General features: G+C 49.7%; 7 protein-coding genes across 7 annotated transcripts; 2 read left to right on the top strand and 5 right to left on the bottom strand.

Annotated features, from left to right (window-relative positions):
• Positions 1 to 690: 690 nt before the first annotated feature.
• Positions 691 to 3,073, bottom strand: L3040_002288 (uncharacterized protein; the record flags this gene model as incomplete). The annotated part of the gene is made up of 2 exons (XM_007289814.1): positions 691 to 2,966; positions 3,025 to 3,073. 2 exons carry the CDS (start codon positions 3,071 to 3,073, stop codon positions 691 to 693), a joined length of 2,325 nt encoding a protein of 774 aa, XP_007289876.1.
• A 3,390-nt stretch (positions 3,074 to 6,463) lies between these two features.
• L3040_002287 (uncharacterized protein) lies at positions 6,464 to 8,201 on the bottom strand (the record flags this gene model as incomplete). Its single annotated transcript, XM_007289815.2, has 4 exons — positions 6,464 to 7,802; positions 7,856 to 7,877; positions 7,950 to 8,027; positions 8,084 to 8,201. 4 exons carry the CDS (start codon positions 8,199 to 8,201, stop codon positions 6,464 to 6,466), a joined length of 1,557 nt encoding a protein of 518 aa, XP_007289877.2.
• Positions 8,202 to 9,431: 1,230 nt separating this feature from the next.
• Positions 9,432 to 12,960, bottom strand: L3040_002286 (uncharacterized protein; the record flags this gene model as incomplete). The annotated part of the gene is made up of 13 exons (XM_007289816.1): positions 9,432 to 9,498; positions 9,569 to 9,650; positions 9,721 to 9,971; positions 10,019 to 10,398; positions 10,451 to 10,526; positions 10,580 to 11,261; positions 11,638 to 11,927; positions 11,986 to 12,007; positions 12,067 to 12,080; positions 12,137 to 12,251; positions 12,299 to 12,537; positions 12,591 to 12,709; positions 12,805 to 12,960. 13 exons carry the CDS (start codon positions 12,958 to 12,960, stop codon positions 9,432 to 9,434), a joined length of 2,493 nt encoding a protein of 830 aa, XP_007289878.1.
• A 2,470-nt stretch (positions 12,961 to 15,430) lies between these two features.
• On the top strand, positions 15,431 to 16,941 carry L3040_002285 (uncharacterized protein; the record flags this gene model as incomplete). The annotated part of the gene is made up of 3 exons (XM_007289817.1): positions 15,431 to 15,523; positions 15,579 to 16,775; positions 16,828 to 16,941. 3 exons carry the CDS (start codon positions 15,431 to 15,433, stop codon positions 16,939 to 16,941), a joined length of 1,404 nt encoding a protein of 467 aa, XP_007289879.1.
• A 187-nt stretch (positions 16,942 to 17,128) lies between these two features.
• L3040_002284 (uncharacterized protein) lies at positions 17,129 to 17,941 on the bottom strand (the record flags this gene model as incomplete). Its single annotated transcript, XM_007289818.1, has 1 exon — positions 17,129 to 17,941. The coding sequence occupies one exon, from the start codon at positions 17,939 to 17,941 to the stop codon at positions 17,129 to 17,131; it is 813 nt and encodes a 270-aa protein (XP_007289880.1).
• Positions 17,942 to 18,287: 346 nt separating this feature from the next.
• L3040_002283 (uncharacterized protein) lies at positions 18,288 to 20,917 on the top strand (the record flags this gene model as incomplete). The annotated part of the gene is made up of 3 exons (XM_007289819.1): positions 18,288 to 18,327; positions 18,399 to 18,544; positions 18,659 to 20,917. 3 exons carry the CDS (start codon positions 18,288 to 18,290, stop codon positions 20,915 to 20,917), a joined length of 2,445 nt encoding a protein of 814 aa, XP_007289881.1.
• A 565-nt stretch (positions 20,918 to 21,482) lies between these two features.
• On the bottom strand, positions 21,483 to 24,697 carry L3040_002282 (uncharacterized protein; the record flags this gene model as incomplete). The annotated part of the gene is made up of 2 exons (XM_007289820.2): positions 21,483 to 21,495; positions 21,549 to 24,697. The coding sequence occupies 2 exons, from the start codon at positions 24,695 to 24,697 to the stop codon at positions 21,483 to 21,485; spliced, it is 3,162 nt and encodes a 1,053-aa protein (XP_007289882.2).
• Positions 24,698 to 26,031: the final 1,334 nt, after the last annotated feature.

Below are 26,031 nucleotides of genomic sequence, written 5' to 3'. Positions count from 1 at the left end.
AGGTTGCTTTGCCTGCAATTACTACTTGCTGAAATTTTGGGCGGGCGGGCGTCTCGGAAGAGGGTATGGGCGTGGAGTTATGAGCTTTGAGTTGCTTTTGGGTTGCTGGCGCTCGCTGCATTCCGGGAGTCGTGTATACCTACCGGGTCCCGTTTGCCAGAAGGCAGAGGTTTCTTGATGCCAAGAACAAACCACCATGAGCACGTAAATACGTCAGTTCAATTGAAGGATCAAGTCTAAACAAGGCCTTGCAACGAACAATAAGAGATGGTTGACGCCCTGGTATGCAGTGCAAGTGAAAGGGGACCTTCTCGGCTAGGGAAGGGCTTCCGGAGCGACCACAGAAACATGAATGCCGGAGTATCGATACAGAAAGAATATTGATGGCTGGCGATTGTGGTGGTATAGTATGACGATAAGGTATGGTATCTTTTTTTTTTTAGCGCCTTCGGATTGCGGGTCTATAGAGTCGTGGTGGCGGTTAAGTATGGTGGCTAGTCTATATCCCGTCAAGTGCTGCTGTCACAAGCAATGGCCAGAGGATGCGCCTCCAGTTTCTTTATGGCCATTCAGTTCTTCTTCAGGACGAATATGTCAAATTCATAAAGACTGATTTCCTCCTACAGGATCAGACATGACTTTCATTAATGCCACCCCCCCCCCCCCCCAACCCACCGAGATTAGGACGTGTCAAATCTCCATAACCACACCCTGCTTCTCCGTAAGCGCAACCTTGTTCTTCCCTTTCCTATAGACTCTCTCATCCCTGGGATCGAAGCCCCCCTTGCCCCAAGTCGCCCAGTCCGGAGTCTCAGGCCCCATGTAATCCTCCGGCCTGAACGGCTCTTTACTCTCCAAACACTGGAAGAACTTCACGTAGTCGATTCTCGTGTGCCACTTCCCCCCAACCCGGAAGCGCTCACTAGCAAGCAGGATGCAGCAGCTATGTGCATGCTCAGCTGCAATTCCATAGCCGAGCCCGCGTCTAGCTAGAGCGGCGTTCAGAGCTTCGACGAAGGCGCACACCTCTTCGTAGAATGGGACATTTTGCATCGTGAGCCCTGCACCTGCGGAAGACGATGTGCCGCAATACGTCACACCCTTGACTTCCACAAAGCAGGGGAGGCCCTTCTCAACCAGATCCGCGTAGCCCTCAGCTTCATCCTCGATGTTAAAGCCCTTCACAAGCGTCAGGCGGAACACGGTGCGCTGCTCGAAGCGTCTCTCCTTCAGAATATCCAGACATCGCTGGAAGCGCTCCCAGAAGTCGCGGTGCAGCGGCCTGTCAATTTTCCGCAGCGACTCACGGTTCGAGGCATCGATCGATACGTACAGTTGCGTCACGGGTTTGAGCGCCGCGAGCTGATCGGGATGCTGCGCGTTACAGACTAGGAAGGATGAGATATGCTCTTTGTGCAGCATAGCCGTGAACTCGTTGATGTGCGGGTAGAAGATTGGCTCTCCTACCAACGAGAGAGCGCAATGACGAATGCGCATTGCTTCTGCGAAGCGCTCTGCTCGGACACCGGGGACGCCGCGCATCATTTTGATCTTTTGGTAATGTCCTGCCTTGACGCCGTCGAAGATTAGATCTGGGGCGTCGACTTTCCAGCGCCAGGTTGTGCCGACTGGGTTGGTGCCGTGGCGCCAGCAGAAGACGCATTTGTTGGAGCAGGAGAGAGAGGGCGTCGTCTCCATGCATTGGTGCGAGGCGATGCCGTAGAAGGAGTATTTGTAGCAGGAGCCTCTACCGCGGAGGGCCGATTTGGTCCAGCGGCAGATCTTGACTCCTGAATGAGATCCGACTATGGAGTAGCCTTGCTTGGTGAGAGCCGTGTAGGTGGGCGAGTTTTTGGGAACCATCTCTTTGATAACTGGAGTTGGTTTTGATTGCGGATTTTTGCCGTAGGTTGTGAAGTCCACTTCCAGGGGTTCGTCGTCGAGGTCAGCTCCTGGAATAGAGGCTTGCTTGTTCATGGCGCTTCCAATGTCCTCTAGGTCGTTCAAGGCGTCTTTCTTCTGAGCCTTGGTCTTTCGTTGAGCTATCTTCTGGTCGTCAAATAGCACGTCGTCCTCGTCATCAACATCCTCCATATCACTTTCCACAGCATCTCCACTTCCCACAACCCCCTCACCTAAAGACCCTGTAGCTGCGATATGCCCAAGGACATCCTCGACACCTTCCTTCCACTCTGCCAATCGCTCTGTAGCATCACTCTTCGAGTCCCCCATTCCTAGCGGAAAAGCTCTCTTTTTCCCCGTCAACTTCGCCATCCACTTATCCACATCCCTAGCTTGCGAGCAAAATCCCTCTTCCTCAGTCGGCCAGCCATCTCTATCCCCAAATCCAAAGACAGAGTATCCCAATATCGTCGACAGAGGCGCGGTATCTATCCTGAAATCATTGTGCGTCTCCTGCAAATGCTCAAGGAAATTGTCGAGTACGGTATCAATGTTGTACGTAGGGAGCAGCAGTAAATAAAAGTACTGAGCTCCCGAATCATTCTTGGGCGGGTTGATAAAGTACTCATCATAGTCTATGTATGATAGGTCGAGTATTACTGGCTCCAAGAAAGTAGTGGAAGTTGTCTCTGCAATCTTCCTCGTACTTTGCGCAATTTCTTCGGTGAATGCCTTCGCGATCTTCTCGGTAGTACCAGTCAGGGACGAGAAGAATACCAGCACTCGGATCTTCTGTTTCCTTGGCTTTATGTCCTCCTGCGACGATTTTCTCCTCTTCAGGCCGCCCACAATCCTTCTGGGAGCCTTTTCTACGGCTGCGACTGCTTTCTTTTCGGGTGGAGTTGACTTCCCATTCAGAGCTGGCAGCGCTGGGGAAATAGGCGGCGTATCTGGGATTTTGTATCTGGGGCATCGTATATGTAGATACGTCCGAGCAACTATGAGGACTGTTACCGTTGACAGGATGATGGGAATTCGGTGGATGTGCCATAATGCGATTAAATCTAGTCGAAATGTTTAGCATTGGTTTCAATCCCAGTTTTGAGAGATATGTTAACTTACCAGCAACCTCGAAAGGCAGCAGAGGTCGAAAGAATTTATCTAGAGGCATCACTCGGTGTTGATCTCTATTTGTTTGCAATGGTATGAACTCGAGCGGATGGAGGGGAATTGTTCTTAGGTGGGACTATTCGGACTATAGTCGGCCCGGATAAAGGGTCTCCTTGGCTGGAATTTTTTTTTTTTCTGTTCAGCTTTGAAGTCAAGAAATAAATGTATCATCTTTCACCAATAGAAATAACCATATCTCAAACATATTTGACCAAGGGATATGAAAAACTACAATCCGATTCGTGAAAAATTCCAAAGAAACTCTCTCAGCGTTCAGACTCACGATATAATTATTTGCATCAAGAAGCTATAGTCTTGACATTTGATGTTCGCAATTGCCGTATATGATGCCCATGATTAACTACTCATCGCATCACACAAAACGCGTCAGTACTAAATACTCTATCAAGTGATAGCGAAGTCAGTCATACTCCAGTAGCCAGGTCAATTCATTCAACTATCCGGATTTTCTAGGAGTTTAAACAGCGGAACTGATAGGTACGTAGGTCGCCGCAACATTTTCTAAGAGTTTAAAGAGCACAAATGATAGACCAGCTGCAGGGTTCGGAGCCAACAAAGCAAAACTGAAGTTTCGTAAGCGAAGAAAATCTGTCGAACTGTGAAATGCCAGTATTTTACAAATAGAGTACCTGGCTTATAGCGGTTTTGACGTTGTGGTGATACAGTCTTGCCAAAGCGGCGTTGGATAGATCGTTGTGTACTTCTGGAGGGTGTATGAATTGGGGGGGGCTGAGGTTAGCTTCACGACTACACTCACTTGGATAGTAGCTGATAGACTGATGAGATACGTGGTCTCTATCCACCTCAGCATTTTGACAAATATCAGGATCCTGCTTTACTACTCCGTTCTACAATTCTGACACGACAGAAGATAGTAGGTGATCACAATCAAAACACCTGATGACCTGAATTAACTCGGAGCGAGCTAAGATTACGTGGTTTAAATGGCCCAAACGCGTTAAACAGACAGGCCTTTAGAGGTGTGATCTTTACCTGCGTTTGGCTTACTACGCCGGAAATTCACTTCCTCTTACCGCATCAAGCTAAGCGAGCGATGACCTAACCGAGCTATAAACAAACTCGACTCGGGTCCCTAAGAAAATAGAGATATTTTTCTGACATATCAAAATTCACTAGAGCGTAGCATATGAACATACTCTTTTATTCGTTTATGAAGAATGTAGAACATCATTATATTTCGGCTTGAGAGAAAGAGGTGAAAGAAGGCCACGGCGTGTCCCCCCCCCCCCAAAAAATTAGGGAAAAGGCATATAGAAAACTCCCCAGCAGAAGCCAAAAAAAGACTCTATATACCCTAGACCCTTTGACGGTGGTTTACCTTCGCATTCGGCTCTGTCTGTTAAAGGTCGCTCCCGCCCGACAAAGCTCCTGCTTCGACACAAACACAAGGCTAAGGCTTTTCCGCCCTTCAGAACCTGCCTGGATCCTTTGAGCGTTGAAATTTAGTCGCGTTTGAGCGTCTGTAATCCAGCGTTTCTATTCAGTCGCGCCTACATCTAAATGCTTTCACAATCCAGAATCCAAATTCCATCATCGGCTGTAAACATCTTCTGGATGAGTTTTGCTATTTCTCCCTATTTCTTTAGGAAGGGGTTTGTTTCTCTTACCCCACCTCCCCCCTCAGCTTCATCACCATCCCTCACTAAGGTGGAATAGAGCTCGAACCCATCCATCACTGACCGACTGCACAGTACTAGCGATGTTATAATACATAGACAATAAAACTAAGTGAGCTTCATGAATATTTTCCATGAAACACTTAACGAGTATATAGCTTATAATTAATTGATTTGAATGATTATTAAAACTTTCAATTTGTAAAACGCTTAACATTCTTATAGAAAAAATCGATTACTATAACACTTTAGTACTTAATATGCTACCTTTCTATTTCGACTACAGCTTAATTATACATATTGACAATTATAAATGATCAAACAACGACTTATCTAAATAATCCTACGCTGCCTGTAAATACGATTTTCATCGTGCTCGACCTGTTTTCGAATCGCTTTTTATCGGCTGCGATATCGAAAAACATTTCAAACGACTTTTCTCTTCAAGTGCTAGCTAGCTATTAACAGTGCTCGATCGAATCAAGATCGGAAAAAGAAAGGTGGCCAGTAGTCTCTCAATAAATCAATCCTTCACTTTCAAAATCAAGCTTCAACTTTTCGGGTCGTATAAATCAATGCATTGATTACCTTGCATAGAATTATACTTATCTTCGTTCGTATTAAATCCTTTGCATCGAAACAGCTTGCGCTATAATAGCATATTTGAGTTGTATATCGATAAGTTAAAAAGGGGAAAAAAAACGCGATTCGTGAAAATTCGCGGTTTTATGCATTATCTATTCGGCCCTATTGACAACACCGAAGAAGACGTCCTCGGTAATAAACAGTACCTCGAACGATTGCCCGAACGTAGTACGGCAAATCCCTTTTTTTTTTCTCACAAGAAATCCAGGTATACAGGCAGTCTACACACACACACATATGTACGTACGTACACCCACCAATTTCCTCCCTCCATTAACACATACACCGCTCACCAACCTTCCAAATACAATTCAAAGAGCCAAATACTTGTTCATAAGGTAGATAGATATATACACATATCCAGCAAGCTCGCAGATATTCTTACCCTTTGTACTCTTTGAAGGCGACTTAATCGTGAAGAAATCGAAGATTTAGCCGTTGAGAGGTGTGGGGCGATGTGGACTCTGAGATTTAATCATATTGGAGCTTGGAGATGAGGAAGGGAGGGGGAGAGGGGGGAGGTTAAGCCGCGCGATAGATTGTAAATAAATTATGTTCGCGTGATAGATTCTAAACAAAGCATATTAGTAGTAGCAGGAGCCCAGATTGAGCATCAAGGTAGAGGGCATTCTCTGCATGCATTCGCGTAAGACCATGACAGGTATCAATCAGCACCTGATGTTTGGAAAACCACATTCTATTATCTATTCGTTACATTCATGACATCGTGCTCGAATCATCACCCTCAAAAGCTCTTACATACACAGCAAAGCAGAAGAGAAAGAAATCCCAAATATTTCAAAAAGAGAGCTGCTCGGTCCAAGGGAAGAGTAGGAAATTCCCCAGCCAAGCTGATGACTCATCAATTCCCATCACCCTTCCAGAAAACGATCCGTGAGGTGACCCTGTGCAAATTGAGCTAGCAAAGCAAATTATGCCTGTCAAAATGAGCACAGAAGAGACGAGCCCAAGAGGGCAAAAAAGTCTGAGTGGGATAGCTGCGAGAAGAAAAGAACAAGGGAGAAAAATTGGGGGAGCAAATGAAATCAGAGAGCAACATGTAATCAGAAAACCCATCAGTCATCAGATCATCTGATGATAAGGGTGCGACCTCCGACGGTTCGGCGGTCGGGGGTCGATCCAGTGTGCAGGCCTCCCAAATTTCGCTCTCCTGCCCTGCGTTGCTCGTACCGTCGAACCATCTCGTGGACGTCTCCTCCGGCCTCTTCTTCTTCGTCTATGTTGAGAGCTGCTATTCGGTTGGTGCTGGCAGACATCTTGGTAAACTTCTTGCCGCCTTGAACCTTCTTGCCGGAAAACCTCTTGCGGGAAGCGACTGTGAAACCGTCATCATCTTCAAGTTTCTTTGATCCAGCTGGCCATGCAGTCTTTGCATTTGGCTTTGGTGTGGTGGTCTTGAGTTCTAACTCCTGGGTCGGATTCTCCTGCTCGGCAAGCTCGCTGCCATCAAGATCGATCTCGTCATCTGGAAAGTCTTCGAAAGTAGGAACAGTAATCTTCTGACCTGTGGCCCAATCTAGATGCTCTCTTATCCTCAAGATTGCTGCGTAAGCCTGTCTACCTGCCCATCTTCTAAAGCCCTCGGCCCGCATCTCCGTTTCAGATTCCTCTCTCTCGATGATGGTCATATCCTCCTTGACTGCTGCAACAAGTTTAGCAACCAGGTCTTTTCGCGCCTTGGAGCTCTTAGAGGGGTCAACATCGATACCAAGGCGGAAGAAGATCTGAGGATCAAGGCCACTGAAGGGATCAAGCATCTCGGCGTTCAATTGGGTAGCGTATTTGCGAGAGGAACTACCTTTGCACTGATACTTGAGAGCAGTGGTTGTTTTCAAGACATTCTTTCTTTGGCGAGGGGTCAGATCCTTGAGAGGGGCGGTGTAGCTTTTTGAAGGTATGCCCGGTGACTGAACGGCAAGAGACTCGAACTCCATGGTCATGCTCTCCTCGGTGTACTCAATCTCCTCATTATCATCCACACCAGCGCTTTCCTCAATAACAGGCTTCTTGTGGTCATAGACATATGTTCCATGCCAGGCGCCTTTGCTCTCGTGGACTGTCAGATGTATTGCTTCGCTGACGAAGTCCGTCTCATCTTTCGGGAAAGCTTCGACATACTTCCGGTCTCTAGCACTCCCATTACCCGTTTTCTTCGCTTTCTTCCGTGCACGCCTTGTAATCTTGACTTGGTTAGTTCCGTCGACACTTACTACTTCGGAGGCCGTGTCAGTAAGGTTGCTAGAGGTGGTGGTGGTATTCGTAGAGGTGGAGCTCCGTCGTGCCTTGAGGCCGGTTGATTTATCAGGTGGGAGGACTGTAGCCGTATGATCAAGTGTCGCTATCTCCCTTATTATCTTCAGGATTTCCTTGTGTCTGCTGTGGTGCAACTCATCGGACGAGTTGCAACTGTTCCGGTGTTAGCGATACACCTCTAATTCTCTGTTTCAGTAGACACTCACCCAAAGCATTCATGGGATTTGCCTGGACGCATAAGCAAATCAGAAGTGAATAAAAATAGACTGGGGCGACCAGAATAAAATGATACAATCTTACCAACGAAATGCAACTGCTGGTGGAACCTATAGCACGGCTCAACATGCTTGCCAATGCAAGACGTTTTAGCTCGAGAATCTGTTGAGGTTTAGCGGAGGTCCCAATGGTTTGCATTGGAAGCAAACGGTACTTACTGTGAAGAGGTGTAGAGCAGACGCCACAGTGATGCTCGAGACCTGGAGAGTCTCCCCACTTGTAGATATTCTTGCCCTTGTAGAGACGAGTCGTCGGGTCAAGGGTAGCCCAGTTCATCGTGCCGTATGGTGCCGTTGGTATTCCTTGGGATGGATGTGGGATCGGGAAGATAACGGTCGGTCGAGGCAAGAAAAACCCGGTCGCCGGTCTGTGTTGACAATGTAAGCAAGCGGTACGAGCAGTATATGAAAAGGAAGAGATCGGAGAGGTGGGAGAGATCAAAGAGATCACACCAAGCTCCCCAAGACCGAAAGCCTCAACTGCAGCCGCACCGTGCTCCGAAGTCACCTTCTAAGGCCATAGAGACCATTGCAAACGCGGAGAGCACGGAGCAGCGCGCGGGAGAAGGAGGTTGGCGCAGAGGACTTACATCTCGCCGGATGGCTCGTGTGGGAGCCACTGATACAGGCTCAAGAAGTGGAATGTCGATCTGCGATGCGGTGCAGTGCGGTGCGGTATGGCGCAGCGTTGGGCGTATGGTATGGTACGGTGGGGGTGTAGAGACGTATTGGAGTTGCAAAAGAGTGTGTTGTGTGGTAAGGACTGGAGGAGGAGTGCTCCGAAAAGGATTTATCTAGATGGATGTTCTGGCGGAGAGAAAGAAGATGAGAGATGTTATGTGAACTTGCTATCGCACTAACCCGAGCGGTGAACGGCGTCTGTCACCACTTTCGGATTCAGCTTGGAGAATTAGGAAGGGACGGCAGAATCAGAACTCGACTGAGAACCGCCGACATCGAATAACTTTGCCTGTGCTGCGAGCATGCAATACCAATAGAATTCTCGAGCAAGGCAATGATTGAAACGCAGAAAGAAGTATATGAAGGCTCGGGCTCGGGCTCGGGCTGGTCTGGGTTTGTGGGCCGTGGCTCCTGTTTGCAAAGGCCTACACCGCTGCGAGAACATTCTTTGTTGAGACGAAACGGATAGAGGCATCTTTTCACAACAGTTGCCTGCCAACTCACCTTCTCGGCCCAACTCACCATCTCGAACCGATCCTATCACACAGCAGCATTTATCAACCCAAGGTTTTTTGTACTACTCAACAGAAGAGGATGCACACACACACACACACACACACACACACACACACACACATATATATAGCCACGCTCTGAGGCCACCCCTGGCGATACCGACTCATACCCGCCAATAACTCAAAAACTTTTACCCTGTTGGGAAGAATGACAATGTTGGATTGCCATGAACTGGGAGCCAGGCTACAACAGTGTTGGGCCAGGGAACCACAGACCACAGACCACACACCACAGCAAGCGAGTGCCCAGTCTACACGTCGCGGACCAGTCGAGCTCCGGCCCAGGCATATGGATAATTGCGCTGATACCAATTGATACTGGAAGCTGTCAGCATTATCTTGCACCCACCCATCTGTCCAAGTAAGCATTGCACATGGGTCAACTCACAAGGTCTTGCGTCCAGCAATGCGTGGGTGCGTAGCCCAAGAGCCACCGAGGACGATGTTATGCTTGCCGTCGAAGAAGTCGGCTACGAAGGCATCAGTACGATCAGGCCAGAGGGGCTCAGTCATTTATAGTGTTCAGAATGCCAAACGTACCCGTGTAGGCTGGATAAAGCTTCATTGGTTCGAACCCATCATGCCTTAAAAGCTCCGAGCTGGTCCATTCCCACACACCCCCCATTTCAGCCTGGCCGGCAAGTTTATCACCGTTGGAAGTCACGCCAATAGGATGCCAATGCTTGAATCCAACATTGGCGTTCGCTAGGTCAGTAAAGAGCTCCGAGCCCTCACCTGGCCAAGCACCACGCGATGGAGGGCTTTCCTCTACGCCCTCGTTGACGAGATGGCTTGCACTGAGGTCAGCATGGTTTTGTGTAGGAGAGAGGGTAAATACCCATTGACAGCGGGGACCGTCTTGACAAGGTGCTGCTCTGCTTCTTTGAGTCGCAGACCATCAACGTGGCTGTAGATGCTGCGAGCCTCCTCGAGAGTCGGGATTCTCCCACCCATCCATTTGGCGCAACCAGCAAGCTCATCATAGGAAGCGAAGACGGGCCAGTGCAGTGCAAACATCAGTGGGACGAGGCCATAAACAGTGCGGACGAACTTGCCATCCAAATATTCCTTCGTGAGGGGTGTCGAAGTAATGGCATGGCCATTCGAGTTACCGTTTGAGTAAACATTGGAGACACCGTTGGTATGTCCATTTGTGACACTTTCGGTCCAGGAAGCTGGTATTTTGGAAGCATGAGTCTGCTCCAGGTACCGAGCGTACTACGCTCCAATGAGTATAGGATTGAAAAATGAGAATTGGAGGCCAACTTACATCTTCATTGGTGATAGCTCTTGCTTGAGCCTTGAACGCCGGTACTACAACACTTCGGGGAGGTTTTTCGCAGTCCCTGTAAAGAGTCGTTAAAAATGTCGTGAAATTTTGTCATCCGATAATATTTACCATCCAAAATGTCGATCCCCGCCAGAATTATCCTCTGGGTCGTCCAACCCTATCGTAATTCTCTGTTCCGGAATTTCGAACCACTCATTACCGACCCTCGCAGCTTCGTCCGCAGCTGCCAGTTCCTCGAAGTTAGGCTTGAACTTGGTCGGTGGCAGAGTCTTGTCACTCTGGAGCAGCATATACAGAAGAGTCTCCAAATGCATGATCTCATGCTCGAACCCGATCCACAGAGCTCTCCCTACATCTCGAGGAATGCTCTCTGAAGCCGTGATCTTCTCAATCTTGGCTCGGACTTGATCCTGGTACCCAAGGATATCTTGGAGGGGAGGCCACTCTTCCGGAACCTCCGAGTGGTCATGGCACCGCTCCGGGTTGTCGACATCTGGGTCAATACCCCTCTCGAAGATCTCCTTGAAGTATCCTGGCTCACATCGAGGCTGCTTCGTGACCTTTTCAAGCTGGATATCAGTGAAGGTCGGGATATGGCCTAGATAGAAGATACAGGCATTGCGAAGCTTAATTGGTTTCTCATTGAGTTCGGTTTTGGGAATCATGTTTTGGGTGATCAAGTCCCAAACAGTCCATAGTCCCTTCCAGTCCTTCCTAGTCGGGACTGTTGACGCGGCATATAGTGAGGGATCGGTTTTGAACGCCATGTTCCGCTTCAGCAAATGGAGGCCTGAAATGTGAGATTTAAATATCAGCAAGTTTGCTCACAGTGATGAAACAATAAGGCAAAAATGTTGGCAGCACAGCGTGTGACGAGAGATAGATGCACGGCGAGGATCGACGACCAACACCGGAACTGACTCGTGTGCATCACACATATTGACAATAATTTGGACCCCCACATCCTGGATGCTGAGGGTGGCACACAAGTGGTGATGCGATTGCATTCCAGCCATTTGGCCCAGGGGACCCGCTGGCACAATAAAGAGCCTCGTTACTTCACACCGCTTATTCATACCTAGGCCTCCCGCTTCCCGTCGCACGATATTTCGGTCCCAAGAAAAAGCCATAACGGGATGCGAATTAGGAACAGTTCGGTAACTTACTATAAGAATCAGATGAGGCTGACATGCGATCCACCTCGATTAATCCCGAAGCCTTCCAAAGCTGGGCGGATCCCTCAGGAGAATATTTCAAGCTTTCCTCGATTTGGACTCTCTCTCCAGCTTTTATTTGCACGCCTTTGACGGAGACGTCGTGGACTGGAGAGCAGAATGCCTGATGGCGGCCACCTTCTGCATCAAACACATATTCGCCAATGACTTTCCAGTCATTGGGCTCGAAAATTTCTTCGTTGTAGATCCCGTTTGCGTTGGTCAGGCCGTTGAGAATAAATCTGCCGAAGTGTCAGCTGTAATTGACGGGGAAAAAAAGGCGTTGTTCTGAGTTTTTACTTATGCGTTTTTCCTTCTCGATCTGCGAAAAGAGTTAGTATTGGGTTTTTCGCAAACTTATGGGTACTGATGCTCATTCACCGTTGTAAGCATGACTGGAGCAAAAGTTAGCCAGGTGGCTGCAAATCCAATGCAATGCCAGTGCACTTACTAGACTTTGGCAGGATCCTCGGTAGCATCCAGCCCAACGAGCATTAAGTCAGAGTCCTGCATGACTTCTGCAAAGCCCTTCAAGAACTCAGCTCCTCCTGCTCGAGAGAAGTTGCCTACATCTCATCAGACTTGCAATCTTTTGTCTTTGAGGAGAGCCTACCAATGCTGGATCCCAACGACATGACACATTTTGGACGAGTAATATTCTCTGGTATTTTCAACCAGTCCAGTCCATCGTCGTAGGTGCCATGCAGACCATGACACGTGACGTGCTTGAACGCAGGAACTTGTTCCAGAGTCCGATAGAGCTCTTTTAGGGAGAGATCCAGAGCATAGTAGTCGATATCCTTGCCGGCCTGGTCAAGAGCTTGCAGCAAAATACTTACCTTTCGAAGATTTCTGTCATGTGTTAGTGCCGACACATTGAGGACATCCATCGAGCAGCAACCAACCCGCTACCCAGCTCGACTACCATGGAGCCAGGAGGAATTGCCTCTGCAATGTTGCAAGCAGATCTTTGGAGAACGTCAATCTCAGCATTCGTGAGATAGTATTCTTCCAAATATGTGATCTACTACTTCTCAGTCATGGTCTCTTTTATCGATTTTTTATTTACTGTTGTGTGTTGTTTGTTTTTGTTTTTGATTCTGAAAGGAGGGAGATCACCTCTTCAAACAATTGCAGTCCTCGTTCATCGTACAGCAATAATGTCGGGAGTCTTTTCGGACCCTCTTGTGGCTTCAATGACTTGACAATTTCGTCCTTGAGGCTCATCTCCACCGCATTGTGGCGGATGTCAATGATGTCTATCTTTGGCGCCATTCCGGAAAGTGCGATTGCTGGATTTTCGGGAATCAATTGGTATGTATTTGGGGAGTGTTGTGGCGTCGATGTATCTGTATCGATCTGTATCTTAGACAGACAGCACTTGCAGGAGCGGGTGACGAGAGGGATGTAATACGGTAGTAGTATTCTGAGATTTGAAATAGCTACCTACTTAATAATAAGGAAGCTCGAAGTGGGGCCTATGCATACAAGTCACAGTTGGGGAGCAACTAGTTGTAATTGGTATAATGCCCGTCGAATACGATATAGGGATTCCCGGGGGTCACTCGACAAAGCGGTGGCTCTTCGAAAAGCTTGAGCCGAGGTTTGCCCTCAAGCGTCAATGCAATATGTAGTACAATATGCAGAGCAGAGCTGAGCTTGCCCCGCAGTCAGCAAGAGAAACGAACCACTAGAGGTCGAGGACTAACCCAAGAAGAGGCCCCCACGTCTGTTGTCGTTGAGGTGACCTCATCATTATTAGCCAATTCACAGCTCCGATCCCTCACTCACGGTCGCGCCCGAGACCCGCCGAATAGGAAGGAAGGCAAGCAGGCAGGCAGGCTCTTGGGCTGGGAAAAGAAAACAAACACGCGAATGTTCATCGAGTTCTGACGGAAGCCCGGGTAGGCCGGGTGGGATGGAACCGAGGGTGATTGTTCTGTTCTATCCGTAGACTGTATTGCTTGGCTTGGTGTTCCAGGGCATGTCGAGCTGTGAGGGCGGCTGTGAGGTTGAAACTAAGTTTGCCGGACAGCCAGATGTGACAAAGGGACATGTGCGTAGGCAGGCAAGGTCGGGAATCATAGAATCCAGCCCGGGCCTCGCATATGGAGAGAGGGAGATGGAGAGCCATAGCCATAGCCATAGCCATACCCACAGCCATAGCTATCCGGAGTAGCCATGACTATCACAAAATGACATGACAGAGATCTGCGTAGAAGAAAGTGCTCAGTTAGCTTAAACGAAGCCCCAATCTTGTCTCCCGAAAAAGCTCAGTGCAGCTACCTGCAGTAAGGGCGAGAGGGATCATCCATGCATTGAACAGTTGGATGACGCCGTTCTGTACTTTGTCCATATCCATATACTTTTCGAGTCCTGGCGAGGGGAAGGTCATGGGCGTTGCAGCTACCTAGCCCCCATGTTGGGGGCGACGTTGGAAGTCATCCCCTCTACTCCGTAGTTGACTAATAATATGATTGTTCGGAATCGGAAAATCTGAAGTTCACCCTTTATATGTGGGTAGGTAGGTTGTCAGTGTTGTTGCGATTGTAAATAAACGAGGGATCGAGTCGATTCAGTTTCGAAGATTTGAATCGAGTCTCTATAATTCACCCTTTATCACGCTGCCGAGGCTCCAGATCCATAATTCCTTATACCGCTGAACCTGGTTTGAACCTTTTATTGAAGCTTAAAAGCTTAGATTTCAAATCTAAGTATAGTTTTTATCGCAACTGTACAGTAGATAAACTCCTACGTAGTACTACGTAGTAGTACTACTATGTATTACTAGGTAGTAGTGGTACTCGGTACAAGATTTTACAATCGCCTGGGCCACCCTTCCCCTTATCCTCCCTCCCCTCCCCCTCCGCCCCCCACCACACATGGATCAAAGCTGCCTAGAAGCTTTGCAATTTGCATATCGATATCAAGGATATTCCTTTCACCAAAAATAGCGCCAAAATAGCACTGCTGCGGCGTATTCACGGCGTTACTGGTTTCCACGGAGGTCAGCCGAATCACAATCCATTGATGCGAAATGGGTTACCCACCAAACAGAACCGAGTTGCGAGACGATTCCAAATCAAGGCGATTACGATGATTCGATTCACGAATCAATGCTTGCCATTCAAATTGAATCGGGTTTTCGGAGTTTACCAGACGCCCCCCCTCCCCCTAACAACATCTATGGCCAAATCACATATCGTAGATCATCCGATTCCCTAGCAGCATTCGGAGACGACGTCGACGACCTCTTCATTGCAGGTGTACATGTATTCCAATTACATAAAATGACATCTTAAGGATGAGGAACCTTGAACTTATGCTGCGGGAAAGACTCAGAGTCTTGACACATACATTCAACGATGATGCTATGTGATATCTAATACTTGATTACTGTACGGAGGAGGTGAGACTAGCTGCTTTGTCGATTACATGATCACTAGTCACACTTTATAACCGAATCATCGCAAGTAGAGCATATCTGTGTCTTCCTTCACTAAAACTGCATCTAAAACGTGATTCCAAGATTCAGTCTGTGTAGGAAAGTATTAAAATCCATCTTACGCCAAGTTCGGAGAGTGATACGTAAACATGGCACGTGACGTTGATGCGCGGGCGCGTCCCACTTCCACTTTGTTGATTTCGGCAACGGAGCTTTGTTTACGACATTGCCTGCCATTTGCGACAACCACAATCCGGACTTCTGCAACTCCTCCCTCTTGGTACCGCCCACCCCCTCACCATGTCATACAATCAGCGCACGAGCATCTTGCCCAATATGCAGCAAAAGAACCGCAACAAAAAGAAGGAGGACGATGTTGACGCATTCACGCTGGTACGAAATCCCCCCTTTCAGTTCCCACTCGGGCGCATACTGACAGCACCTACAGCCCGACATGGAAATCGCAGGCTGCATCAAAGATATCGGCAAGGGTTTCTCCGGCATCGAGTTCAATTTCACCGTGGGAGACCTCCAGAAGCCCAACCCGCAACAGATCCAAATGATCTTCGAATGGTTCGCTGAGCTCGTCATGAACGCGACTCGAGAGACAGTCGACCCGGTGATGCGCGCAGCAGCAGAGGACGTGTGCGGAGAGTACATGGAGATTATCCCGGCCGAGACGCGAAACCTGATGGGCTTCTACGCCAGCCTGCGCAAGCTGATGATTGAGTGTGGCATCACGGATTTCTCGTTCCAGGATTTATATAAGCCGACACACGATCGCTTGGTCAAGATCTTCTCCTATCTCATCAATTTTGTGCGCTTCAGAGAAAGTCAGACCCATGTCTTTGTGGAGTATTTCGACAAGGCGGAAAGAACGAAGATGAGGATCGAGAACCTCTACATGGAGAACCAGGATATGGAGGCCCGTGTGGACGAGATGAAGCGGAATAAGAAGGCGGTGGAGGCGCATGTGGCGGAGAAAGTCAGGCGGAATGAAGAGTTGAAGAGGAGGCTTTTGGAGTTGCGACAGAGCCAGGAGAAGGTCACGCGGAGGTTCGAGAATGCGAAGGCGAGTAAGAGTGAGATGACGAGGATTCTGGAGGAGAAGACCGCTGCGACTCTCGTGTTGAGACAAGAGAGTGCCAAACTGCGACCTTATGTTCTCCAATCCCCTGCGGCACTTCAGGCATCCCTGACTGATTTGGCAAATGCTTTGAATGCCGAGAAGAGCCAAATCGACGCGAAGGACCGACGAGCACGAGCTCTACAGACATCTACGGACACTTTCTCCGTCGTAATCACGGATGTGGCTTCATGCATAAAGCTGTTGGACGAGATCTCAGCGGAGTTGTCCAAGGAAGATGAAGAGAATGTACGGATAGCCAAACAGAGAGATGCCCTAGGTGAACGAGGGAACAACGTCCGAGAAGTCGAGAGAACCGAAGGACTCTTGCAACGCCAATTGTCGAAATGGGTAGAGCGGACAGAGAAGCTGAGGGAGGGCAGTAAAGAGAAGGCGATGAGTGCCAAGGAGAGGATGGAGGAGCTGCGGGCAGTTCATAGAAAGCTGACAGATGAGCGTGCTGAGAAGGGTCGTGAGATGGAGAGAAGGAAAGTAAGGATTGAGCAGACGGAGAAGAAGGTATGGTTTCGCTTATGATATCCTCTTTTTGGAGAGGGACTGACAGATGTAGATGGCGGACTTGAAGGAGAACATCGAGAACGAGATTCACAGCTCCCACGACGAGTTTTTGAAGATGGAGTCCCATATCAAGCTGTACATCAAAGAGATGGAGCAGGCACTTTGAGCTGTTTCTGGTCTTGCATTCGTTTTTGTTTGGCTAGGACGGTCGGACTCTGGGGTGTTTGGCTTGCTTGTGGCAAAGGCGTTTGGTATACCTGTTGATATAGCGTCATAACGACCGCGAATCATTGGATTTTTGACCGAATTATTACTCGAAACTTTTTACAAGTAATAGTTTTCCTTTACTTAATTCAGAAACAAACGCCCCACTCCCCTCTCTTGAATCTGAACCATCTCCCAAGCACCCTCCCAACCTCTACAGTCCTTCCACTCCAACCCCCATCCTCATTCTCCAGCCCAGCCCGCCTCAAACTTCCGTTCAACATCGGCATCCTCTCCTCCCCATTCCCAACCTCATCCTCATCTCCTTGCCTCTCTTCCACAACCACAATCCTCCTACCAGCCCTTCTACCAGCTTCCACCAGCCCGGCAACGCTATTTCCCAATCCCTGAGCACTCCACTCACTCGTATCCCGATGCAAAGACACCAGTCCATACACAACCAGCAACGGCGCCCCATTGCCCTGCGACTCGAAACGCGGTCGACTCAGAGGCTCTGCTTCTGCTTCCAGCGCAGGCGGAGGGAAGACAGACAGATAGGCACGCAGGTGTGAGACAGTAGCTACGAAAACCAGTTTGATGGATCTCGACGTCGCGATCTGGTGCAATGTCGCTACTAGCAGCGGATGTCTCTGCTTCTCCCCTCCGTCTCGGTCTACATCTCTCTCATCCACGGTACCATCTCGTTTCGCGTCAGGAGGTTCCGTGTCAGGCGGGATGGAGGACGAGCGCTGCTGCTGCTGCGGCGCCTGCTGTTGAGGCGGAGGGGGGGGTGGTTGGCGCTGCACGGTGTTTGGGATGCATCTTTGCAGGGAGAGGAGGAAGGAGGCGCGTGGTTGGCAGATTATGAGGGTTGTTGGGTGGGAGTTGTGCGTGAGGATGTAGGAGAGGAGTTCGGAGGGGAGGGCGGGCGTGAGGGCCAGTGGGGAGGGTGTTCGTTGCATTGTTGACGTTGAAGCTGGGGATGATGTTGGAGGGGTAGATACAGCATCGTATCGGATTGTTAAGTTAGGGACTTGAAGGAGTTAGTGCTGGATATTAATTGTAATCAAAGTGAAATTCAAAGAAGTCCACTGTCTCCAGTATTTGAAGACATTCGGAGGGCACCTCATTTGGATATTTGCAAAAGTCCATCCATGTTCCCGTTGATGACTGGTGTTGGTTGAGGGAAAGAGTGTTCGTTCCACACCAAACGAGAGCTGCCCATCATCGGTCCGCCCCACCCAAAGCTCCCGGAGCGAGACAGGGCCTTCTCTCTATGCGACTTCGCTGCGACATCCACATCTGCCCATGGAGTCGATGTCCCGGATATCCAGCTTGCTGGAGAGTGGTATGGCACTTCCTCTATCTCATAAATCCGAGGGAATATATTAGAGAAAGACGGCTAACATTGTACTTCAGCAAGAGAACTCACTCTCGATGCAGCCCAGGGAGCCAGGAGCTCACGCTCCTCCGCGGTCAAGACGCTGCCAACGGCACAGATCAAGAAGCTTCTCGATAGCAGGAATGAGCGCGAGGTGCTGGAGGGACTCAGAAAGGTCATTTCCGTACGTGCCTGGTGGTCAACGTCCACCCCGAGCTTACACATCCTCAAACTCCCCCCTCCCCCCACCCATTCAAACACACGAGATACTGTATATACTGACACAACGTCCGCACAGATGATGTACCGAGCCATGCCCACACTCCCTTTCTTCTCCTCCGTCGTCAAGAACGTAGCCTCCCCGAACATCGAGATAAAAAAGCTCGTCTACATCTACCTCCTCGCGCACGCCGAATCCGAGCCCGACCTGGCCCTGCTCTCCATAAACACGATCCAGAAGTCCCTCTCCGACCAGTCCCCCACCATCCGTGCCCTCGCCCTGAAAACCATGTCCGGCATACGCGTTCCTGTGATCTCGCAAATCGTATCCCTAGCGATCAAGAAAGGACTAGGCGATATGAGTCCGCATGTGCGTAAGGCAGCTGCGCTAGCAGTGCCGAAGTGCTATAGTTTGGATCCGGGGACTAGAGGACAGCTGGTTGGGTATTTGAGTGTTTTGTTGGGAGATAAGCAGTATTTTGTAGCTGGGGCTGCGGTGATGGCGTTCCTGGAAGTTTGTCCAGAGAGATTAGACTTGGTGCATCCGCATTACAGAGGGCTGGTAAAGAAGGTGGTGGATATGGATGAGTGGAGTCAGTTGGCGACGTTGAGGCTTATGACGGTGTATGCACGGAAATGTTTCCCGAGAAGGATGAAAAGGGTCACGAAGAAGATTAATGGGAGTAGAGAGACGAAGGGGTTTTATGATGATGACGAAGAGGAAGAAGAGCAGGAGGAGGAGACGGGTGAGGTGGTGCAAGTTTTGGATCCGGATCTCGAGTTTCTGCTGAAGAGTATCAAGCCGCTTCTGCAGAGTCGAAATTCAGCGGTTGTGGTAGCTGTTGCGAGGGCATACGTTAATCTCGGCACGCAAGAGTACATCGAACTTTCGATCGGACCTCTAGTAGCGTTACTACGGGGACCTCAGGATATTCAGCACATGGCACTCTTCAACATCGTCTCAGTTTGTCTCACGCGGCCGGAAGCTTTCGTCAAATACGCATGCCGTTTCCTAGTCCACACTACGGATCCACCACAAGTCTGGGAGCTGAAGTTGGAACTCCTTACGCTGATATTCCCGCACTGCGACGCTTACCTGAAGAGTCTCGTTCTGAATGAGCTGGAGCAGTTTTCGCAAACCTCGGATAAAGAGCTTGTCCGGGGAGCAGTAAGAGCTATTGGGCGCTGTGCTCAGAGCGATGCTCGAACTTCTGCTCGATGCCTGCGCCTTCTCCTAAAACAAATCACCAGTCTGGATGGAAACTTGGTAGCCGAATCTTTGACTGTCATCAGACATTTGATCCAGCAAGATCCCGCTTCGCATACTAATACCGTTATCCGATTAGCCAAGAACCTCGACACAGCAACGAATGCTCGAGCGCGAGCATCGATTATCTGGCTCGTTGGCGAATTTGCTGGTAATGACGGCGAGGATAACATCGCCGCTGATGTGCTCCGAATCCTGGCCAAAGGCTTCGCAGATGAAGCCGAACCAGCGAAGCTTCAAATAGTCCTCCTAGCAGCAAAAGTCTACCTTCACCACCTCAACCGTACATCACCAGAACCACACCAACCTACCGTCACAACGCCAATAGTATCACCCAACTACTCGACAGGAGACAACGAGGGCTTCGCGGAACTCGACGGGCCATCACAAACCTCTTTCTCGCCACCGCCTCCTGAGCCAGAGCACCCAATAGTGCTGCTCTGGAATTACATTCTCCTCCTCGCTCGATATGATACTTCCTACGACCTCCGAGACCGCACCCGCCTGTACAAATCCCTGCTAATGGTCCCCTCATCGACCCAACTCGCAAGCCTCATGCTGCTCGCTCCCAAACCCGTCCCCCACTCTCCCAGCCCATCAGAAAGCCGAACAGGCTTTACGCTCGGCTCAGCAAGTCTCGTTGTCGGTGACGCAGGCGGCCTTCACGGTCTGCGCGGCTACGAAGCCCTGCCAGACTGGGTGAAAGCCGGCTTCGAGCCAGACCCCTTACTGCGGGAAACCGATGCGTCGAAAGTCGAGTATGAGTCGAACCGTGTGGTACCTGCTGGCGAGCGTCTGGATTCTGCGGTGAAGGAGTCGAGGATGGGGACGTCGCCGGCGGGGATGAATGGGTCTGGGGGTGTTTCGTCTTCTGCTCCGGGCAAAGAGAAGACGTTGGATGATTGGTTGGCGGAGGACGACATCGAGGAGGAGGAAAGCGAGGAGGAGGAGGAGGAGGAGGAGGAGGGGGAGGAAAGCGAGGAAGAGAGCGAGGATGAATCGAATGAGGAGGTCGATGATGACGAAAGCAGTGAGGAGGATAAGAACGAACATGATAGACTCGTCGAGTAGCGAGATATCAAGCACAGAAATTCAAGAATTACAACGCGGTAGAAATCTGGACTTTTGAGGCAATTACGCACAAACACGCACCGAAAGTAAAGTACGTTAAGGTAGGTAGGTACGCACCGAACAATGTCAAGTCACAGAAATTTGAGATGCAAAGTCACAAAGGTACAAGAATTCCACGCAAAAGAAGGCAGCATTAGAATTTAGACTAGGAGCTCGAATTCCTGGCTCATTGTTATTAATCTGCCTATGGAACAAACAGAAAGTGTCTGTAATCAATCAACCTGTCGCGATTGACGTAGGCATAGACAAAGGGATCATGTGTCCCTTGAGAGAACTTCTAAGCCCTACCAATCCAATTCGCAAATTTGTAATTCGCAATGCGAGAATGCAGCAGAATCATAATACGAGAAAGATCAAAAGTACGCCTGACAAAATGCAAAGGTTTTACAAGACGAGATGAAACCAACAGCCATCAGCCTTCAGTTAAAGAAAGGTCAAACTGCAACACTAAGTGCGGTCTGCTTGGAGAAATTACTCCTCAGGTATCGATCGGACCACCACGAATCTACCACCGGCGGCTGCAAAATCAGGTTAGCTAATGCCATGTTCCTTCAGACTCCCTCAGACTGACCCGTACGCCTCGGCAACGACTGGTTGTGGTCCCTTCTTCCTGCGAGCATTCACAATCGACTGACTGAGTTTCCGCTTCTCTCCAGGCTTTGCCTCGCCATATGATCTCCGGCCCTCCAATTTATCCAGAATCATCGCAGATGTAGGGCTCAAAGGGGTTCCCGTCGAGTCGGAAGGTACGGATCCTAGGTCACTTCCCTCTCGAGCCATTTTTGGGGGCGAGAAGTCTATCTCATGCTTGATTGGAGTATCGTTGGCGGGCTCTTCAGAGAGAGGTTCTCGTGCGCTATCCTGGACGGTCAGATCTTGTGGTACAGGGCCATTGCCATTAGAGCCGCGTGCGCTCATGTATCCTGAATCCTGGCGATGCGGAGCTTTGCCGTTGGGTCCGTCGCCGAACGATTGTTCAGTTCCTTGAGGGGAACCATCTGTTTGAGGGATGTTATTCGGGAGACCTTGGGTGTTCGTAACTGGCAACCCGTGGTTGAACACGGGCTGGTGGCCAACGTTTTGGTACTGGTTCTGAGGGCACTGTGCATTTTGAGATGGCCCATAGTTGGCAGGGCTGGTTTGTGGTTGTGCACTGTATGGACCATGAACTTGAGGCGCATTACCAAAAGACGGTTTTTGTGGTTGCCCATACTGCCCATGCTGTGGAGCGTACTGCTGCAGGCCTTGTTGAGGACCATACTTTGGAGAACCCTGTTGCTGGTATTGTGGGGCCTGGACATTTGCGTATGTGTTGCCGACAGGACCGTGTTGAGGATTACCATACTGTGGACCCGGATTTGGTGTCTGATGGGGGAAGCCTTGAGAAAAACCAACAGAATGACCGTGATTGTAAGGGTGATTCTGAGGGGGTCCCCATTGAGGATGTCCTGGCTGAGGGAAGTTGTTTGGAGGTCCGTAGTGATTGGTTTGACCGTTGCTATAAGGAATAGCAGCTGTTTGTACTGGCCCAGGCCCTTGGTGAGCATTTTGTCCACCGAAGTGGGGAGGTCTATTTTGATACGGTATATTTGCGGCATGACCATACGGTGGGTTTCCTTGTGGATAGCCTACAGGAGGTGGATTTGGGGTCTGATTATGGCCAAATCCTCCATTCGCCGGCGGTCCATATGGAGCCTGGCCACCGGGTTGGTTGTTCATAGGGCCGTGTGAGTGGGGCATTGGACCATTCTGGTGATTCATTGGAGGACCATATTGAATTTGCGCCGAAGGTACCTTGTTTTGATTTATCTGCATACCGGTTTGGTTGTTTATTGGTAGATTATTTTGAGGTTGCATATGAGGACCGTTGTGAGGGTTCATTGCAGGACCATGCTGAACAGGGTGGGCCTTTTGGTAATTCGTTGGAACAGTCTGAGTCTGCATAGTCGTATCGACTCCCCTGGAAGTACCATTGGCTACTTGAGAGTTGGGAGGAATGGGAGTCGCGTGTGATGGTTGAGACGACGGAGCGCGTGGGACCTCCTCCAGATCGTTCATGTAAGCAGGAACTGGCTCTTTTCGGACAGGTTTCGGTGATCCGGTGACGCCCAAAGACGCCAGAAGTGCTTCTTTTGGGTCCTGAGGCGTGCTGGCACATTCTCCAGGCAGTGGAGCCCATGCATCGTCGCCGGTATCAAGAAAGGGAGTACTACTGCGATGAATAACTGGAGTCGTAGCATTGGGTGCTCGCATGACAATATCTTGATCATCTTCCACATCTTCGTTCTTCTGGCGCTTGACAACTTCATCTTGCTCTGTGACATCATCAATTCTAGCACGTTTCCGAGAGTTATTCCATCTCTCGTTCTCATTCTCGTTCTCATTCTCGTTCTCATTTTCCTCTTCCAAGAATTCGTCCGTCTCCGCATGGTGGATAGTAATCCAGACGCCAAGCTCATCAAGAGGAATAGCAGGACAGTGGGGATCGATTTCTGCAAATGCCGGGTCTTCTTGCAGGTATGACCACTGCGGTGACGTTCGAATGGGGCGGAGAAATTCATCTAGATTGTCCTTCCTCGCATATCGGGAGATCGAGGGTACCGTCGTTGACCAGGCTTGAAGAAGAGGCACGGGAGTTGACTTGGGAGTGTATGTGTCCGATAAAGGCTGAGCCAATGCAACAGTCTCAATAGCCCTAGGCTCCTGGAATATGTATTTGAATTCCCAATTGAACATGGCTTCGGCTCCATCTTCTTCTCCAACTTCACCACCCTCTGTCTTCTCTGGGCCATCATGTTCTTGGCTAGTGGCGGAGCTTGGCACGGTTTTCGAGTCATTCTTTGCAGCATCATCGTGCCCATAACGCCCATAAGGAGTACTAGCACCACTAGATATGAGTGTCTCAAAATCTTGTGTTTCTTCGGGTTCCATGACAATAGTAGCGTGAGATTGTCGGCGCGAAGATTGCTGGACACTGCTGTGGCGAGAATTCGGCGTCTGGGAGTGATGGGATTGCGACCGACGACCACGTTGAGCAGACTGTGATCGCTGTTTCTGCATCTGATCTACTGGGTGGCCCTGGTATTCACGCTGCATAGAGTTAGAACGCTGTACAGAATTACCTCGTTGCGCAGGGTTGTTTCTTTGTACGCTGTTGCTTCGCGGCACGTAGCTGGGTTGTTGCGGCGCCTGGTGATAAGGCTGGGCAGCAGGATGAGGAGGGTTCCATTGCGGTAGAGGCGGTTGGTGCTGTGCCGGCGGTGTTTGGTAATTCCCAGCGTAGCCAGCGTTTTGAGGTGGGTAGGGATTAGGAGGCTGTTGGTAAGGTAGTGAAATTGGCGGGCCAAACTGCTGGGGAGGAGGACCTTGGTAGCCTGGATTGTTGTACGGAGGTGCTACAGTTTGCGGAGCATACTGGTTGTACTGGGGGGGTGGTGGCTGTGGTGTTGGTGGGTAGCCAGGATGGGGGTACTGCTGAGGAGCACCATAAGGCTGTTGTGGCGGTTGGCCGTAGGAGTACTGTGGGACCGGAGGACCATACTGAGGAGGAGGGGCAGGCTGTTGGTATGGAGGAGGATACTGAACTGGACCACCGTGGGGTGCAGGCCCAGGTGGATATTGCTGCTGAGCTGGTGGGTACTGAGCCGGTGGGTACTGAGCCGGATAAGGCTGGTAGGGAACCGGATGGACAGCCCTGCGACGGTTAACAGAGACCCCCATGGCGGTCGATATTTTCGTGACAACTTGGACGAGAAAGGGGGAAGGGGAAAGTTGTGCGGAGATGGAGGTGGAAAAGATTTAGAAGCAGGCTCGGAAAGAAGTCGGGAAATGGAGTTCAACTTCAAATACACGCTTAATCATAGGCGACGGCCCACCTAGTGTTTGCCGAAGTTTCGCCAGCCATTTCTTCAAAACCAAAAAGATTGAATGCACGCAGAGTAGCAGTATAACAAACAGTATAGCAGAGTAGCAGAGTGTTCACTTACCCAGGAGCGTTTTTTGTCGCTTTGGGACAGGCCACCAGAAAGTGTCCTTCTACACCACAATTAAAGCAAACAGGCGGAGGATTCGTAGGGCGTCGCTGGACTGGTGGAGGTGGAGGTTGAGGTGAAGGTTGAGATTGAGGTGGAGGTGGTTGTCTGCCCTGATTCTGCTGCATCATAGGCGGATCACCCCGAGGCCAGCCCACAGCTGACATAGTTGAATGCAACAGGATTTGATATTAACAATGCGCAAAGGACACGGATTGCTGGAGGGAGATGTAGACTTGTAGAAGTGGAGGTTTGAGTATAGGTGTAGGCGTAGGTGGAAGTGCGTATGTAGAGTATCAGGATGACCTAGTGTTGGCTGAATCATCAAGAGGCTCTGCCCCTGATCTAGTAGAAACTATAGAGAACAGAGGTTTCGGAGGATGCCGGTCTGTGTAAAGCCATAAAGCTTTCTAACAGCTCTTGACATGTAAATAGCTGTCGATGTCCAACTAAAGGCCAAGGGCTGGGCCAAGTGCGACAACGAACGAAATCTACTGACGCAGCAGCAAAGACACAAGCAAGAAGCCGACTCAAGCAATAGAGTAACTTCAAACACAGCGCGACGGTGACAAGACAATTCAAGTAAATGAACGGATTGGAGGGATGAAGGAAATGCGATGCAGGTCAACGTGAAAAAGTGATAGGAGGTGGAGTGAAGTGAACCAGGTAAGTAACGTGAGAACAAATTGGTTCATGGAAAATAGTAAGACCGAGCTCCGGGCAGGGGCCCTTGAGGCGATGACAAACGACCGACGGACGGCGCCTCAGACCTTGGTGGAGTTCACTTTTCAAGCCTTGAATGCCCTCAAAAACTCGCCTTCTGGCCCTAGAGATACCCGTCACGCGTCAATTCGTACTATGACCTGAAGCCGATGTTTAAGCGACCATGTTTTTGTCCCAGCATTTATTACTGAAAGACTCCGCTCCTCCAAGCTCGCTCTCCCCGTCAACACCAGAGCTTCCTCGCCGTTACCACTGTTGATAGTCCTTGGATTCTGGTACTGCTTATCTGAACCCAAACTA

The sequence above is a fragment of the Drepanopeziza brunnea genome, assembly GCF_022702325.1.
Source record: "Drepanopeziza brunnea f. sp. 'multigermtubi' strain 214-2 chromosome Unknown ctg3, whole genome shotgun sequence".
Classification (NCBI taxonomy): domain Eukaryota; kingdom Fungi; phylum Ascomycota; class Leotiomycetes; order Helotiales; family Drepanopezizaceae; genus Drepanopeziza; species Drepanopeziza brunnea.
The sequence above is the reverse complement of the archived record's forward strand: the minus strand, read 5'-3'. Positions and strand labels throughout refer to the sequence as shown.